Source organism: Alosa pseudoharengus, unplaced genomic scaffold (genome assembly GCF_046254945.1).
Source record: "Alosa pseudoharengus isolate Yale_2024_CS ecotype anadromous, Long Island Sound unplaced genomic scaffold, YU_APseudo_1.1 YU_APseudo_1.1_scf_18, whole genome shotgun sequence".
Lineage (NCBI taxonomy): Eukaryota > Metazoa > Chordata > Actinopteri > Clupeiformes > Clupeidae > Alosa > Alosa pseudoharengus.
The window spans coordinates 37,614,806-37,633,780 of NW_027468650.1; the positions used below are offsets into that span (position 1 = coordinate 37,614,806).

The 18,975-nt window shown below is 39.0% G+C and overlaps 1 protein-coding gene across 2 annotated transcripts in view; it reads left to right on the forward strand.

Moving 5' to 3' along the window:
* uba5 (ubiquitin-like modifier activating enzyme 5) overlaps nt 1-18,975 on the forward strand; it is a 127,445-nt gene that overhangs the window by 65,324 nt on the left and 43,146 nt on the right. For both annotated transcript variants that reach the window (XM_076291106.1, XM_076291105.1), the window contains exons 5-7: nt 8,391-8,477; nt 8,575-8,659; nt 8,783-8,887. In XM_076291106.1, the coding sequence (XP_076147221.1) occupies nt 8,391-8,477; nt 8,575-8,659; nt 8,783-8,887 (277 nt within the window). The remainder of the gene's footprint in view (nt 1-8,390; nt 8,478-8,574; nt 8,660-8,782; nt 8,888-18,975) is intronic.

An 18,975-nucleotide genomic window follows, 5' to 3' on the forward strand; every position in this document is an offset into this window, starting at 1 on the left:
CTGCAAGCAGCAATGAGGGGGCCAAGCAGAATAGGCTGGAGTAGCCACGGCGACAAGATAGAACTCAGCAGACATCCGCGATCAACACTTTCAACTAGTGTCACATCAAAACATAACTGATTTTGTAGGGCTGAAACAGGGCTGAGAATTGCCACCGCCTCCGCCAGCCAGCCCCCCATCTAATCACCCCTGCCCATCCCACCCCGTCCTGCCCCTCCCCGCCCTTGCACGCACGCATTAGAATGAACTGGATGGAACATGTTGTCATCAGTTTCACATCAAAAAATAAAGGATCGATGAAACACATCAGCAACTACAGATCAAAATGCAAAATTGCAAATTGCAGCAACCTCTACAGGTCAAAGGTCACCAAATGTTTTGTGCGTCCTCCTAATGGGGTCATGAATCTATGTAGTAAGTTTGGTTATGATACATGGCAGGGTTGCTGAGATATGAGCTCACTTCCTGTTTGGCGGCTTCGCCGCAAATTTTGATTGGCTGTTACGGGCGAATGCTTTTGTCAATTGTTCCAGAAAGCAAAATATTGATAGGTTATGGTCTGATGATGGTCTCCATCAATTTTGGTGAGGATCCACTTAAATTTGTGACCTGCGAGAACTTGTACGTGTTTTTGATTAAATCCAATATGGCGGCTGAATCAATCACGATGACATCACAAGTTGGCTTGGGTTGGCCTAAGGACCTCCAACAGTATTACCAGACACCACTAGTGTGTTTTAATTCTAAGCACAACAGCAGCTACAGGCCAAAAGGCATGTTTCTAAATTACAGTGCCCCCTAGAGGTCAAAGGTCACCAGATTTCTTGAGTGTCCCCCAGATCAGATCCTGAGTCCATGCACCAAGTTTGGCTTTGATACATGCAAGGGTTGCTGAGATATGAACTCACTTCCTGTTTGGCGGCTTCGCCACCAATTTCGATTGGCTGTTACGGGCGAATGCTTTTGTCAATTGTTCCAGAAAGCAATATATTGATAGGTTATGGTCTGATGATGGTCTCCATCAATTTTGGTGAGGATCCACTGAAATTTGTGACCTGTGAAAACTTGTACGTGTTTTTGATTAAATCCAATATGGCGGCCGAATCAATTATGATGACATCACAAGTTGGCTTGGGTCAACCTAAGGACCTCCAACAGTATTGCCAGACACCACTAGTGCATTTTAATTCTAACTACAACAGCAGCTACAGGCCAAAAGGCATGTTTCTTAATTACAGCGCCCCCTAGAGGTCAAAGGTCACCAGATTTCTTGAGCGTCCCCCTAATTGGGTACTGAGTCCATGTACTAAGTTTGGTTATGATAGATTTATGGGTTGCTGAGATATGAGCTCACTTCCTGTTTGGCGGCTTTGCCGCAAATTTTGATTGGCTGGTACGCGCGAACGGTTTTAGTTCCGAAGACAAAAAGCAATGCGTTAATGAGGCATGGCCTGAAGATCATGTGTGTCTAGTTTGGTGACGATCGGACAAAATTTGTGACCTGTGAAAGATTAGTTTCACTTTCACTAAAATCCAATATGGCGGAAAATCCATCATGGCGGAAAATGACGTCATAGGGTGCGTTGAACTCGGCTTGGTCCAAGGATTCCAACGATACCTCATTTTTGACAATCGGGCATACGGGTCAAAAGTTACGTGTGTGAACGCATGTCTAACTTTGGCCTGTTGGTGGCGCTAGAGTGCTCAAGCTGCTGACATGAAACTTGGTGAACTTAAACATGGGACTGTCCCCAATCGGTGTGCCAAATTTCACAACTTTTTACCAGACGGTTCTATGGGCTGCCATAGACTCCCATTCGGGAAGAAAGATGTTAAATAATAATAAGAAATCATAGAAACACAATGGGTGCCTTCGCAGCTTCGCTGCTTGGCCCCCAATAAGAAAACTAAGAAACACAATGGGTGCCTTCGCAGCTTCGCTGCTTGGCCCCCAAATATAACCGCAAGCGGTGATTTACGGGGTCCGAGCAAAACGAACATGATAGCATAGCTTTTTATTTTTACATATGCTTTGATTGTTTGGGCACAATTGTTCAAAAGAAACGTGATCGGATTTCGGTTATCGGATTTCAGTTACCGGATTTCAGCTATCGGATTGGATCAAATCTTGATTCTGTGTCGGAGTCAATAAGATAAACAGCGTATAATTATACAGTTATACTTGCCTTGCACTACAAGTCCATATTGACAAGTAGCTGTAATGCTGTAATGTTATAGTGTGCTAACCTCCACAATCCAACAGCATTCTATTCTAGTATGCTAACCTCCACAACCCAACAGTATTTTAACACTAATGCTTCAGGTGGGATTTGAACTCTCAACATAAGGATGACCAGTACAAGGCATTATCCCACTAAGCCACTGTCAATCCTACATCTTTGCCAGTCACATTCACATGGTGAAAATGTGTATTGGTAAACACACAAGAAAAACTCCAAGTATACATTTGACAATAAAATGAAGGGCTTTCCTGAAAGAGAACACCTGAAAATGTTTGGAAATTCTGGGACAATTAGACATTTGTAGAGAAGAACAGTAATGGATGAAATATAAATATGATAGACTTAATGATGAAGGAAAAATAGTAAACAAAGAAGTTCCCCTATATGTCTTCGAGTGTGTCGGCATTCTGATTCTTGGCAACTAATGAGTGTGAATGTTGATTGCCTGATGTCATTCAGGTGCTGTTCAATAGTGTGAATCTTCAATAACCAATAGCATGTGCATCTTGAGCCTAAAGCTCTAGCAGGATTCGAACTCTCAACCTAACAAACACCAGCACTAGGCATTATCCCACTCTGCCACTGACAATCATACACATTCAGCAGTCACATTCAAATGGTGAAAATGTGTGTTGGTAAACACACAAGAAAAACTCCAAGTATACATTTGACAATAAAATGAAGGGCTTTCCTGAAAGAGTACACCTGAAAACTTTTGGATATTCTGGGGCAATTAGACATTTATAGAGAAGAACAGTAATGGATGAAATATAAATATGATAGACTTAATGATGAAGGAAAAATAGTAAACAAAGAAGTTCCCCTATATGTCATAGAGTGTGTCGGCATTCTGATTCTTGGCAACTAATGAGTGTGAATGTTAATTGTCTGATGTCATTCAGGTGCTGTTCAATAGTGTGAATCTTCAATAACCAATAGCATGTGCATCTTGAGCCTAAAGCTCTAGCAGGATTCGAACTCTCAACCTAACAAACACCAGCACTAGGCATTATCCCACTCAGCCACTGACAATCATACACATTGAGCAGTCACATTCAAATGGTGAAAATGTGTGTTGGCAAACACACAACATCAAGAAAATTCCTAGCATACATTTGACAATAGAATTAAGGGCTTTATAAAAAAGAGTACATATCTGAAAATGTGCACTGTTAATGGTATCCACCTAATGATGGTTGTATGGTTGTTATCCAAGAAAAAAAAATTACTCATATAGGAATATAGGTGATATAGGAGAAATGGGCTGAGTGGTCGAACTTTATTGGCCTATATCTCTGAAATGGAACAACGTATCCAAATTCTTTTGATAACTTTTGTGAGGCTTTGTCTAAACATTGTCTGTGAGAATTTTGGTGAAGATTTGATAATTTTTGAAGCCTGTGAAACTTTTTATGATGTTTGGCTTTTCTCTGAAATTGTGGCAAAAGTAAACATTTTTAGAGCATAAGACCAGGGTGAAAAAGATGCATCTGAATGTAGAGATTAATATGATGAAAGAATTTTGAGTCTAGGTGAATCTGGTAAGGAGAAATAAGCGTTTTTGACAAGAGCGCCACCTTTGGGTGCAGTACCCCAAATTTGGGTTATGGGTAGTGGGGGGTACTGGTAACAATACTTGAAAATGTCAAGTTTCTAGGACTTACGGTTTATAGGAATATAGGTGATCTAGGAAAAAAGGCCTAAGTGGTCTAACTTTATTGGCCTATATCTCTGAAATGGAACAAAATATCAAAATTCTGAGCGATAACTTTTGTGAGGCTTGGTCTAAACATTGTCTGTGAGAATTTTGGTGAAGATTCGATTATTTTTGGAGAGTGTGAAACTTTTTATAATGTTTGGCTTTTCCATGAAATTTTGGAAAAAGTAAACATTTGTAGACCATAAGACCAGGGCCAAAAAGATGCATCTGAGTTTAGAGATTAATATTCTGAAAGAATTTTGAGTCTAGGTGAATCTGGTAAGGAGAAATAAGCATAATTAACTATTTTTTTCAATAGCGCCACCTTTGGGTGCAGTACCCCAAATTTTGGGTTATGGGTAGAGGGGGGTACTGGTAACCATACCTGAAAATTTCAAGAGTTTTGGAGTTACGGTATAGGCTGCAGTATGACTTTTACAGAATTTTGGCCAAAAAATGAACGGTACAGAAACAATAGGGTTCCTGCAGCTACGCTGCTCGGACCCCTAATAATAAGAATACGTAGAATCACTATGGGTTGCCGCGCAGCTTCGCTGCTTGGCCCCCAATAATAAGAAAAGGTAGAATCACTATGGGTTGCCGCGCAGCTTCGCTGCTTGGCCCCCAATAAGAAAACTAAGAAACACAATGGGTGCCTTCGCAGCTTCGCTGCTTGGCCCCCAAATATAACCGCAAGCGGTGATTTACGGGGTCCGAGCAAAACGAACATGATAGCATAGCTTTTTAGTTTTACATATGCTTTGATTGTTTGGGCACAATTGTTCAAAAGAAACGTGATCGGATTTCGGTTATCGGATTTCAGTTACCGGATTTCAGCTATCGGATTGGATCAAATCTTGAAAATGGGTTGTTCAAAGGGAAACAAGGATCCTGAAATTGGATTAGATCACATAATCTATTCTTGGTTTTGATCTGGATAAAACCTTCACTTTGTGTCGTTCAAAACTTTTGAGTTGGATTGGAATAAATTTGATGCATAAAATTAGGATTACCCTGTGCTGTAACATTATAGTGTGCTAACCTCCACAACCCAACAGTATTCTAACAATACTTGATTCTACAGGACTATTTATTTGTTGTGGATAAAATGAAGGGTTTGATAATGGAAGGCAGTGTTTCCCACAGAATTGAATTGTATTTGTGGTGGTGGGTTCTGTGTCGGAGTCAATAAGATAAACAGCGTATAATTATACAGTTATACTTGCCTTGCACTACAAGTCCATATTGACAAGTAGCTGTAATGCTGTAATGTTATAGTGTGCTAACCTCCACAACCCAACAGCATTCTATTCTAGTATGCTAACCTCCACAACCCAACAGTATTTTAACACTAATGCTTCAGGTGGGATTTGAACTCTCAACATAAGGATGACCAGTACAAGGCATTATCCCACTAAGCCACTGTCAATCCTACATCTTTGCCAGTCACATTCACATGGTGAAAATGTGTATTGGTAAACACACAAGAAAAACTCCAAGTATACATTTGACAATAAAATGAAGGGCTTTCCTGAAAGAGAACACCTGAAAACGTTTGGAAATTCTGGGACAATTAGACATTTGTAGATAAGAACAGTAATGGATGAAATATAAATATGATCGACTTAATGATGAAGGAAAAATAGTAAACAAAGAAGTTCCCCTATATGTCATAGAGTGTGTCGGCATTCTGATTCTTGGCAACTAATGAGTGTGAATGTTGATTGCCTGATGTCATTCAGGTGCTGTTCAATGGTGTGACTCTTCAATAACCAATAGTATTCGAGCTAGAGCCTAAAGCACTACCGGGGATTCGAACCCTCAACCTAACAAACACCAGCACTAGGCATTATCCCACTGAGCCACTGACAATCATACATATTGGGTAGTCACATTCACATGGTGAAAATGTGTGTTGGTAAACACACAAGAAAAACTCCAAGTATATATTTGACAATAAAATGAAGGGCTTTCCTGAAAAAGTACACCTGAAAACTTTTGGATATTCTGGGGCAATTAGACATTTATAGAGAAGAACAGTAATGGATGAAATATAAATATGATAGACTTAATGATGAAGGAAAAATAGTAAACAAAGAAGTTCCCCTATATGTCATAGAGTGTGTCGGCATTCTGATTCTTGGCAACTAATGAGTGTGAATGTTAATTGTCTGATGTCATTCAGGTGCTGTTCAATGGTGTGAATCTTCAATAACCAATAGCATGTGCATCTTGAGCCTAAAGCTCTAGCAGGATTCGAACTCTCAACCTAACAAACACCAGCACTAGGCATTATCCCACTCAGCCACTGACAATCATACACATTGAGCAGTCACATTCAAATGGTGAAAATGTGTGTTGGCAAACACACAACATCAAAAAAATTCCTAGCATACATTTGACAATAGAATTAAGGGCTTTATAAAAAAGAGTACATATCTGAAAATGTGCACTGTTAATGGTATCCACCTAATGATGGTTGTATGGTTGTTATCCAAGAAAAAAAAATTACTCATATAGGAATATAGGTGATATAGGAGAAATGGGCTGAGTGGTCAAACTTTATTGGCCTATATCTCTGAAATGGAACAACGTATCCAAATTATTTTGATAACTTTTCTGAGGCTTGGTCTAAACATTGTCTGTGAGAATTTTGGTGAAGATTTGATAATTTTTGAAGACTGTGAAACTTTTTATGATGTTTGGCTTTTCTCTGAAATTGTGGCAAAACTAAACATTTTTAGAGCATAAGACCAGGGTGAAAAAGATGCATCTGAATGTAGAGATTAATATGATGAAAGAATTTTGAGTCTAGGTGAATCTGGTAAGGAGAAATAAGCGTTTTTGACAAGAGCGCCACCTTTGGGTGCAGTACCCCAAATTTGGGTTATGGGTAGTTGGGGGTACTGATAACAATACTTGAAAATGTCAAGTTTCTAGGACTTACGGTTTATAGGAATATAGGTGATCTAGGAAAAAAGGCCTAAGTGGTCCAACTTTATTGGCCTATATCTCTGAAATGGAACAAAATATCAAAATTCTGAGCGATAACTTTTGTGAGGCTTGGTCTAAACATTGTCTGTGAGAATTTTGGTGAAGATTTGATTATTTTTGAAGAGTGTGAAACTTTTTATAATGTTTGGCTTTTCCATGAAATTGTGGAAATAGTAAACATTTGTAGACCATAAGACCAGGGCCAAAAATATGCATCTGAGTTTAGAGATTAATATTCTGAAAGAATTTTGAGTCTAGGTGAATCTGGTAAGGAGAAATAAGCATAATTAACTTTTTTTTTCAATAGCGCCACCTTTGGGTGCAGTACCCCAAATGTTGGGTTATGGGTAGAGGGGGGTACTGGTAACCATACCTGAAAATTTCAAGAGTTTTGGAGTTACGGTTTAGGCTGCAGTATGACTTTTACAGAATTTTGGCAAAAAAATGAACGGTACAGAAACAATAGGGTTCCTGCAGCTACGCTGCTCGGACCCCTAATAAGAAAACTAACAATCACAATGGTTGCCTCGCAGCTTCGCTGCTTGGCCCCCAACTAGGATGATTTGTAGCTCTAAAACCAGTCCATACCCGTAGAATAGATTTGTAAGTGTAGGGTATATTTGTAATATCAACAATTACTTGTACAGATCATTTTTACAGTTAGAAATAATTTCTAGTTTCAAAACGTGATTCACACTTACAAAACATTTGAGTCTAATATTCTTTCATACAATATCCATGACCAATCCCACTCTCACTCGTGCTATATTGCTTAACTATCAAGATCAAAATTCCAGTTGGTATTGTTTTCAGTATAAAGAGATTTACCTAGCGCTTTCTCGTAAATCATTTGATTTAAAAAGAGTTTGACTTATTTTAAGATGTTGCATCTTGAAAACAAGCACATTTGGCTGCCAGTGCGTTGAGCAGATTTGTCTTCATAATACTCCTTAAAATAAGTCAAACTCTTATTTAATTAAGGCTAAACTATCTTTCAAGAGGGCGCCTGAATTAACTCTCTCTATACTAAAAATCTTATTACACTTGATTTTCATATTTGAATTTAGGAGACAGTGCTAGGTTAGTGTCTTTATACTGGAAACAATTCCAAATATATATTTTTTTATCTTGATATTAGATTTTTATTTTATTTTATTTTCACTTGGTTAGATTTTATTAGATAAGCAGTTTTTGCAGTGCATTCTGTCGAGTGCAGTATACCATTTTTGGTCAATATAACCTTGTCCTCATACTTGTGATCTGAGCGATGGTCGACATAAATATTGGAGACCTGAAACGTGATAAAAAATATTTTGTACAAGTTCATGTCAATTGTTTCGAGACTTCAGATTATGTGTTGGCATAAATGAGACTTGCCATGCCCCAAAACACTGTAGGTAACCATGAATCAATGATGAACTCTTGACTGAACTTTTTTTATTTTTTTTAAATAGGAACATCAATCCAGATGTCATATTTGAAATTCACAACTACAACATCACCACAGTGGACAATTTCACACATTTTATGGATCGCATAAGGTATGACCTGCCTAATTGAGAATAGGATTCATGCCTATTATATATAGCCATGTGTACATTGTGCAGTTGTGCTAATGTCATCTCATGTATTTTTCAGTCATGGGGGGCTTCAAGTGGGCAAGCCGGTAGATTTAGTCCTGAGTTGTGTGGATAACTTTGAGGCTCGCATGGCCATCAATACTGTGAGTGGACTGTTAATGTCATGATGAATGTCATAATGATCTTCTCATAGTCAGGATGGTTTTTTTTTTTTATCCAATGCATTGTTTGTGTAGAAATTTGTTCATATTTCTCTACTTACCCAGGCATGTAATGAATTGGGTCAGACCTGGATGGAATCGGGTGTTAGTGAGAATGCTGTATCTGGTCACATTCAGTTGATTGCCCCAGGAGAAACGGCCTGTTTTGCTGTAAGTCTTAACTCTTCTTAACTATATACGTGCACATATATATTTTTTTTTTTTCTATGAACACATTTTAACTGTATAGTAAAAACACCACCAACTGTTGGTCTTCAGCCTTAGATGTGGTTCAGAATGTTACATGTTAAAGGTGCAGTCAGGGATTTTACACAACTTCAAGCCCATAACATTTTTGGTCACATTTAGCAATCATCTCCTCACGACTGCTAGCTGCCCATTTCCGTGAGTAATACACTGTAAAAAAATGGTGTCCATAGGCAGCACAGGCTATGAAAAAATGGAAAACAAACAAAGTTGGGACAGCCTGCCCCCAGGCACGGCGCCAGGATTCCAGTTTTGGATGGGCCAGACCAATTGTGGGTGGGCCTTAAAAAAAACTTTATCAAATCACTGTTTAACCTAATAAAAATGACTGACTAATATACTGTTATATTATTTGTGCTTACATAATAGAGATTTGAATAGCTTGATGCTCTTTAAATAGTTTGTTGCATTGTAAAAAGGACAGACGTACCTATCCTCGATCACTGTCCTTGGTTCTGACCAAATAAGAGCGCTTTGGAATCTCCATTACGCACCATACCTGCTGGCTGTGCTTTAGCGCATCTCTCGAATAGACCTAAGGCCTATAGGCTGTAAAAGTGGGAATCTAATATTTTCCCCAAACATAGTTTAGTTCTGCTTGTATAACATGAGGTCGAATATTTCATTTGTTTTAGGTTTTCAACAATACAGATCAATCACACTGCCCGACAGTTTCAATCAATATGCAGGGCAGTTGAAAACATTCAGGGCTTAGCCCATAGAGTCTAAACGGTTTTCCCACTTTGCCTGACTTGCTGCTCACTTTTCATAAATTAATCCACTGACTCAAGCCTCATTTGCACCACATTTATTGAATATTATGGACAATAATATTTTGACAATTAGAGGATGTAATGACATTTAGCTATCTTGACATTTTCTGTTTGCTATTAGAAACGAACTATATAGCCACCTAGCAGAGTGGCTTTTAAATAGCAAAATGCATTATATGGTTTGTTATGCTTAGCCTAGGGAGAACGGAACATTGAAGATTCGATTTTACAACTAGGCAAAGTAGGCCACCACTGTTTGGCCAGCTCCAGACTGTAGGCTAGAGGCTGATAACAAACCTGAACTTGTAGGCTAGTCTAAATGACGAGAACAGGATAACTCCACCACCACCTTGTTATTGATGACCTCATGATTTCCTTGTAACTTAGGACTATACCAAATATCAAATGCAAACAATGACATGCCCAACCTCGCGCGTGCACGTAGCCTACGTTCCAAATTATGTGTTATGGAAGGTAACGTTCATGTTAAATCTGCTGCATGAAGAAGAGTGAGTTCACCCGTGTCCGCTTGTATGTTAAATAAGTCCATCTCATCTCAAAGTTTCAATGCGCAATCGGAATAATGGTTTCATATTTGTTAGTCAACTGTACAAAATACATTCGGGGCTGAAGCCCTGGCAAAATCAGCTGGCGACTAGGCCTACCCCTCGGGCACAGAACTTGTTCATTGACAACGTCATCTGTCATGTAAAACATGTTCCAAGAGAGCTCATAAAGATCAATCACACCCATTAGGCCCTTTAATGCAAATCGGATCAACGATCACAATATCAACAACGTTTGCTGCATTGCAAAAAAAAAGCATTTCAGAAGCCATTATTAAGCCATAGAGATGTGCTAGGTGTTATGGATCTCAGCTCTCCTTCATCTCCTGGTTGCAGCGATACAACGAGACCGTTTGTGCACGTTTAAGGTACCTAAACAACGACTGTTGCAGCACTGTCCTTTACTGGAAATTATTTTCACACTTTCAGATCACTTGGGGCTAGCCTAGCATACCGACAAGCTAGATCCGACCCAGAACCTCACGTATCTGGCACTGCTGAACTTTCACAGAAACATCACCAGCTTTTTAATAGTTTTGAAAACTAAACATTTAGACTATTTTAGCACAGATTATGAGATTATTTGCCGCTTTTTAATAATTCTTGACAAAATTAAAATATATTAAAAAAAAAAAAAAATTTTTAAGAAAAGTTTTGGGTGGGCCTGTTGAAAAGTGGGTGGGCCTAGGCTCGTCCAGGCCCACCCGTAGCGCCGTGCCTGCCTGCCCCCAAGCAAATACTAATCCTTGCGTGGAATTTCTCTGTGAATACTGAAAGTAGTGGTGAGTTTGGTCCTTGGTTAAAATATAATGTATGTTTTTTTTGCACAAAAGCGTCTGATAATAAATGTAAACATAAACAAATATGACTTCTTGCGAAATCCCTGACTGGGGCTTTAATCTGAACATTCACCCTACTCCATTTTCTCTCTAAATAACTTTTAATTGCAACGTTATACTGAAAAAAATTCAAATTTAACCAAGTGCTAATTGTTCATATATACAAGTGTTATTAGTCTTATATTAAAGGTAAACTATGCAGTATTGGCAATTTCCTTACTGTTTTCTTGGTTTTTGCTTCTTTTTCGCTGGCTGTCATGACTAATGTCTGAGAAACTCCATCGCTACCTTTTTCTAGGCGTGTATGTGTATTTGAATGCAGTAAAGCAATTCGTAACACTCGTTATACTTCCTGACACTGAGGCCGCCGGCCCACAGTTGCAAGGGTGGTTTTTCTGCTCACAGGCGCTAGGGAGAAGCGAGATGGCCACCATTCAACCCGAAAAAAGTCATATAACCAGTGATGGGCAAATGAAGCTTTGGTGAACCACAGCAGTGTGAACCTAGCGACACTAGCTGAAAAGTAAAAAGATGGCCGCCACACATACATTTTTCATCATAAAAGTCCTTAGCAAACCAATATTTTTGGTTACATATACTGGTTTGGGTAAGGACTTCTACATGTGGCAGCCATATTGGATTTTTTCATTAGTGTTGCTAGCTTCACACTGCTGTGGTTTAGTGGTTCACCAAAGCTTCATTTGCCCATCACTACATATAACCATTCCAATGACTCTGAAGCTGTTAAATGAAGGTAAATTAAGCTAAAAAAAACCTGCATAGTTTACCTTTAAGATAAAAAAAATCCTATTTTTATTGTTTTTAGTATAAAGACCTAACATTCTCTCTTAAGATCATTTTGACTTAATTAAGAGTTTGACTTATTTTAAGGCGTCTTATCAAGACAAGTTTGCTTAACACACTTGCAGCTAAATTTGCTTGTTTTCACAGTTCATAACATCTAAGCTTAGTTGGTATTGTTTTCAGTATAAAGAGACTTACATAGCCCTTTCTTGTAAAATCATTTGTATATATTTTATATTTTACAGGTTTTGGTTATGTAACCTAAACATTGTGTAGACAAACGGACAAATCGGAGTCGGTGCTGCAACCATTTTTCTGGTTTTTGTCTGATTTGACACGGAATGACCCATACAAAGTATAGACAGGTGGTGCATAGACAGGACTATATATAGTGCAGTGTAGACAGCAGTATACAGTTGGTTTACAGTAATCTAAATGAACCCTTACGTGCCTGACCATTCTAATTTCGTTAAAATTTTACCGATGACCAATGGTCTTATACCTCAGCTGTCCAATGACTGATTTTATTTCTGAAATCTTCCCCGTAATGCTGACAACATAGGTTTACAATTTGACATTATTGGTTAAGAGGATTATGGCGCGAAATGTTTTGGATACTCGACGATGAGTCATGAAAAAATAATGTCACTTCAGTCGCTACATTTGATGTGGACAGCCGGACGCCATCTGTACACTTTGGGAGATTACATTGACTGATACCCATACAACTGGATAAACTGAGGTAAGATATATTTTAAATCGGTTCTAGTTATATGGTTAATCTTAATTTATAGTCCTAAAATCATGTTATTTGACAGTAATATGCTTTATCATTAGCGTCAACATTATGGCTCACGTTAGTGTACCGGCATGAAAACTTTAGCTGCATTACTCTGAACTGTTCGTAATATTTTTGTCTGCTTTTGATGTCAGTTATTTTCATTTAACAATTAATTTAAAAACCTGGAAGTAGCCTATATAACATGTAAGTAAGTTTGTTTTCTAGTACCAATTTGCATGTTAGCTAAGCATAAATGTTGACAGGTAAGTACAGCATATCAAAGCTGAATAAATTTGTGGGCTGCGTGTTTCTACCGTCTACGGTAGACATGAAATAAGTTGATCAATATTTTTTACTCCTCGCAATATGTATTTGTTTTTATTGCCTTTTGTCAGGTTGTCACCTCGCTAGGCAGTTATATCAGTAGTGAACTAGCTTGCTTGCTAACCTCTGACTAAATGACACATCATATGTGCTTGGTCTAACTTTTCTAAGATGCATGAAATAGACTAAGCTATTTTTACTCCTCAATGTGTAGTCATAGAAATCATGATGTGAAATCATATATTCTGTCAGAAATGTCATCATTGCATTTCATCAGTCAGTCACTAGGTGAAATGTAATCTTTTTCTTGATGCCAGCCAGACAATCAGATTTAGGGTAGCTAAACCCTTGTGTAATGTATGTAATAGTTACTTTGCATTTTCAGGTTGTGCTATTTTGAGGCACCCAGAATGTGTCAATAGTTTAGTCTACCTCTTCGTGTGTGTGTGCATACATGCGTACATGCGTGTGTGCATGCGTGCTTACACATACATGCATGCATCTGTAGTTTTGGGATTTTTTCTGTATTACATTTATGGTTTTGCTGTTGTTTCAGATGGAGGATGACCAGTCCTATGCAGACCACCTTGTCAGCCTGAAGAGGAGGCAGCTGACAGCTGATGAGCTTGAGCTCATAGCAGCTCATCAAGTTGAAAACCATGAAGGGATGGAGGAAGAAGAAGAAGACCTTCTTTACCAGGAGCTGCTGAGTGAGGGGGGGAGGAGGAGGAGGAGGAGAGTGGCCTGCCATCATCCTCAGTTTGGTAAGTAGCATGTATTTGATTGCATGTATTATATATAAGATAGATTGATAGATAGATAGATACTTTATTGATCCCCAAGAGGAAATTCAAAGTCTCAGTAGCATACAGACATCATATAATACTTCATATGTAAAATATGGCAACATTTCTATTAATTCATTTTATTTGGTGGGTTTGGGGTTGATTTGTCATTCTTCCGTAGGTCCTTGTTTTAGGGAGGAAGCTTCTCTGACCCTTTTCCTTCGTATGCTGATAGGGACACAGAAGCACAAGTTCCGATACCTTTTAGTCCACGTTGTCCCTTAGGTATCCACCTCCAATTATCACCCATTTCGTTCGTAGACCGAGAATTCTCATCGCAAATCAAAATTCCACTGGAGCTCCAAGCGGATTTGTACAACACTGTTTACAGCTCTTAGAGTCACGGTAAAATGTAATTTTTGGTACATAGCTAATTTAGATACACTTATGGTGTGAGTGCTTGCATTTCTTTAGGAATCCGCCGTCTTGTTTGTATAGAAATGAATATTAAGTGGCACATACACGCAAGAGAACGGAAATACGGAACTGGTGGTAATAGGTAGCGTTCCGATAGCTTGCTAACCTCTGACTAAATGACACATCAGATGTGCTTCATCTAACATTTTCTAAGATGCATGACATGAAATAGACTAAGCTATTTTTACTCCTCAATATGTAGTTATAGAAAATATGATGTGAAATCATCAGTCAGTCACTAGATGAAAACCATAAATGTAATACACGCATGCATCTGTAGTTTTGGGATTTTTTTTGTATGTGTACGCACGCACACGCACACACACACAAGAAGAGGTAGACTAAACTATTGATGCATTCTGGGTGACTCAAAATAGCACAACCTGAAAATGCAAAGTAACTTTATTACACACATTACACATCAGACCAGATCAGATTAGCAGATCAGATATATAACGTTATTTGATGGGCAGACTCTCAAAGCATCATGAACATAGTCAGATAGCTTCGTGAGATATTTCTAACGTTAGGGTTCAAAACTCAACAGTCCATCAGTCATCAGATGTGCATCAAACTAACATATTCCAACATATTTCGAAATTTTAATATGCTTATTTGCGAAAATATATGAAACATTTGGCCGGCTCGCTGAGCTCGCACGGTATCCTGGGTAATTTCATCTCCCACTTCGTTTTAAGCCTGCATCAGTCCTGGCTATTTTTTGAGGGTTGATTATAAGGGGAAAATAGCACTTCCCCTTGCTCCCTAAAGTAATGGGACACCCTAGCCCTACACGTGCACGCACAAAAACGAGGGTTAGGGCAAAAATCTAGGGGTAGGGGAGGTATTGGGACAGGCCCTTAACTCATTGAGTGCCAAAAACGTAATATTACATTTTTCCTTCCCATGCGTTGAGTGCCAAAAACGTAATATTACGTTTTTAGCTTTTTTTTTTTTTAATTACGAAACTAGACACTCTAATACACCTTATATGTGATTTTGATGAAAACTAGCCACTGTTTAGCTTGGGATTTCTCAGGAACAGAGGCGTGTAGAAATACACGGTTTGCACCCACCGAGAGCTTAAAGTCTTACCTTTTAATCGAGCTATTGTACGTGTTCAAAGCTATAACACAGAATATGCTGTGGCTGTACAAAAATCATCAACAATGGTCTAGATTGCTGGCTCCCGAAAACAGCTTGACATTCAATGAGTTAATGGCACCGAAATGAGGCACCGAAATCCACGTTGTTATTCAATGTTGTTACTACCGTTTGCGTCGGCACCAGTGCCATATTAGAACCGTGTTTCGGTGTCCAACCCTAGTGTTCAATCTTCAGGTTGTCACATGTATCACATGTATTTTATATCTCTATTCCTTAATGTTCTTAGATAAATACATATTTACTTCCTGTACTACTGGTAATGTTATGCTTTTTTTTGGTCATTCTTATTGACTGTATCATTTGCTTCTATACAAATAAATGGTTTATTCTTATAGACCAAATAAATCTAAACCATTGTGTCGGACTTCATTATTAGTTTTTATGCATATTTTTATGTTGTTGGTGAGAAAGAGAATGTGAATTCTGTCAACATTCTAAATCCTGTGTCCTGCATTTTTTAGTGGGTTTGTTCTAGCAAGCCCACAGCATGGCTTTGCCCACTATTGTTCTTCTTAAGTTTACTTATTATTAGTGGGTTTGATCCAGCAAGCCCACTATTGTTCTTCTTAAGTTTACTTATTAGTGGGTTTGATCCAGCAAGACCACAGCATGGCTGAAAGCCATGCTGTGGGCTTGCGGAGCAAGCCCACTATTGTTCTTCTTAAGTTTTCTTATTAGTGGGTTTGATCCAGCAAGCCCACAGCATGGCTGAAAGCCATGCTGTGGGCTTGCAGAGCAAGCCCACTATTGTTCTTCTTAAGTTTACTTTATTTATTAGTGGGTTTGATCCAGCAAGACCACAGCATGGCTGAAAGCCATGCTGTGGGCTTGCGGAGCAAGCCCACTATTGTTCTTCTTAAGTTTTCTTATTATTATATCTTCCTATTCACCCACTTTTTGGCCGAACTACTGCTCCTAGACCGTTTGAGCTATCGACGCGGTTCGAACTCCAAAAATTCAGGCCCGAACCGGTGTAACTTGCTTGTTGATTTCGTGTCGCTGGCCCTTGTCGTTTTCGCGGTATTCCCGTTTTTCTGCGTTTTTTGGGCCCATTGAAATGAATGGCGGAATGTTCAGAATTCAAATTTCGATTGTGACATCACAGCTCTAATTGCTTAAGCTTGCACCTGGAAGAGTTCTAAGCCACCTGGCAGAGCTCTAATGGGCTGGGCTGGGCTGTCTGTGTATATGAAGGTGTGTGCATGTAACTTTTGACCAGTATGTCCGATTTTCATGAATGAGGTACCGTTGGAATCCTTGAATGAAGCCCAGTTTAATGCCTTGCCAGCACTAAGTGTAAAGGTAATGTAAAAAAAGATGAGACAGCGCGAAGCGCTGTCTCATCTTTTTTTTAAAGCCAAACCATGTTGATACAGGTCATTAAAAAAAATATATATATATATATTTTCCAAATCCATTCAGCCCAGTTCAATGCCTTGCCAGCACCAGTTGTAAAGGTCATGTAAAAAAAGATCTTTTTTTAAAAGCCAAACCATGTTCATATAGGTCATTAAAAAAATAAATAAATAAATAAAGTATTTTACCAATCCATTCAGCCCAGTCCTATGCCCAGCATGCTCTATTCAAACTTAGTCATGTATGTGTACAGTTGTATAGATTATTACATTGAGAAACACACTTTCATACAGATATTATGCACATCCACACATTACACACCTGACACATTCATGTTAAGTTACTCATCATTGCCCGGCAAGAAGTCCACAATCAATTCAATTGTCTTGCCACGATCTGTGGAGCTTACAGACAACGTTATATTGCTATAGGTTCTGTATGCCATTTAAAGCCGACCTAACGATGAGTCCCTTTAAGACGGTGGGCCCTATCATGACATTCTAAAGTGCATCGTCACTTGTCAAAAGTCTATTCAAATTTAGTAGGATGTCCAGTTCACATTGGGAGGGTTTTCGTCCTCAAAAGTGGAGCGCATGGCGTAACAAGGTGTTCCTAGGTCTTTTAATCAGTCATATGGGTGTGTTTGGGGCGTAACATCATTTTAAACCAATGAGAATGACATCTGGCATTCCCTTTAACGGCGCAACGCGCGATATGTCAAATAAATGCATCGGTATTTTGGCATTCAACGACGCATTTGAAGGAGGCTGCTTGCGAGACCGTATGGAATAGTCATTCTTAAACCATGCTTTACTAAAACTTAGCATAGCCTTCACGCATTTGCACTCGTCTATTATTTGAACTCATTGGCAAAGTGAAAATAACTTCACCAAGGAGTCAGTCAACGACAAGACAGTTATATGCAGTTACTTTCACTATTGACTGACAACGGGTTACCATCGAAAACATAGGCTGGAAAAAGCAACACTTACCCTAATGTTGCTCAAATGACTGAATAAAACAACATTTATCCTGCAGAGGAGTTGCTTATATCTCGTGACAGTGCGTCTTCAGCTGTGCTCCATACGTGTCTCTCGCCTCTCCCCTAATCACTTTTAACCGTCATTACCAATTTGCAAATGATGGTGAATAACTACGCATCATGAGATGTACAGTATTTCGTAATATCTTTATTCTAATTATGTTTCCCATTGTAATCGTGCAATTTGTAATGCTTTGCATGGACGTGCGCTGGTGTGCGTTCATGAATGATAGAAGGATGGTGCGTGCACCTGCCAATATGACTGTTGACATGCGCTCTTAAAATAGCATATGAACAACTCGCCATTGACTTCTGACCAGGTTTAGGTGGTGTATGATAGCGATTTTTAGACAACTGCGCCAGGGCCCGCCCTAGGTTGTTAATTGCCACACCCCTGGGCGCAATGCTTAAAAAATAAAGGTGCAAAATACCGAATTCAACTTCGCGCGACTGAAAAACGAACTGTACGCCATGCGCTGGTGCCCCAAAATATAGCCCGGTGTGTTGCAATGCATTCTGGGTGCTGTGCTGTGATCCGACGGCTCGTCACCTGACCCACCAAACACAACGATGCTTGAACCAGAGCACTTGAACTAAACGTAGTAAATATAAATAGCTACCAAGGCTCCAAATAGCAACACACTTACACCGTAGCATAATGAGGGTATCTACATGTAAAGCGAAGCATTCAGAACTCTACAGGCAGTTTATTAAAAAGAACGTCAACGGGTCAACGTCAACGATAAGTAAGTCAGGCTAACGTAAACGTTAGCTATTTGCTGTTGTCATGCTAGTGCTATATGCTTTAGGCTACGTGATGGCCATTTATCACACTAATTTTAGGTACTACTTTTACGAGGTCTGTAGTTCTGTCAAAATGTATCTTATCGTTGAACAGACTACAGTTTTATCTTCCTTAGACTTCGTAGATGTAGTTACTACAATTTGGAAGCGAATTTCGAAGTGTAAATATGGTTTTAGTGTGTAAACAGACCAACCGCGATTTTGCAATGAAGTTAATGGAGCCTTTTATGTAGGGCTACTAGGCTACTTTCACGAAGTCTGTAGTTCTGTCAAA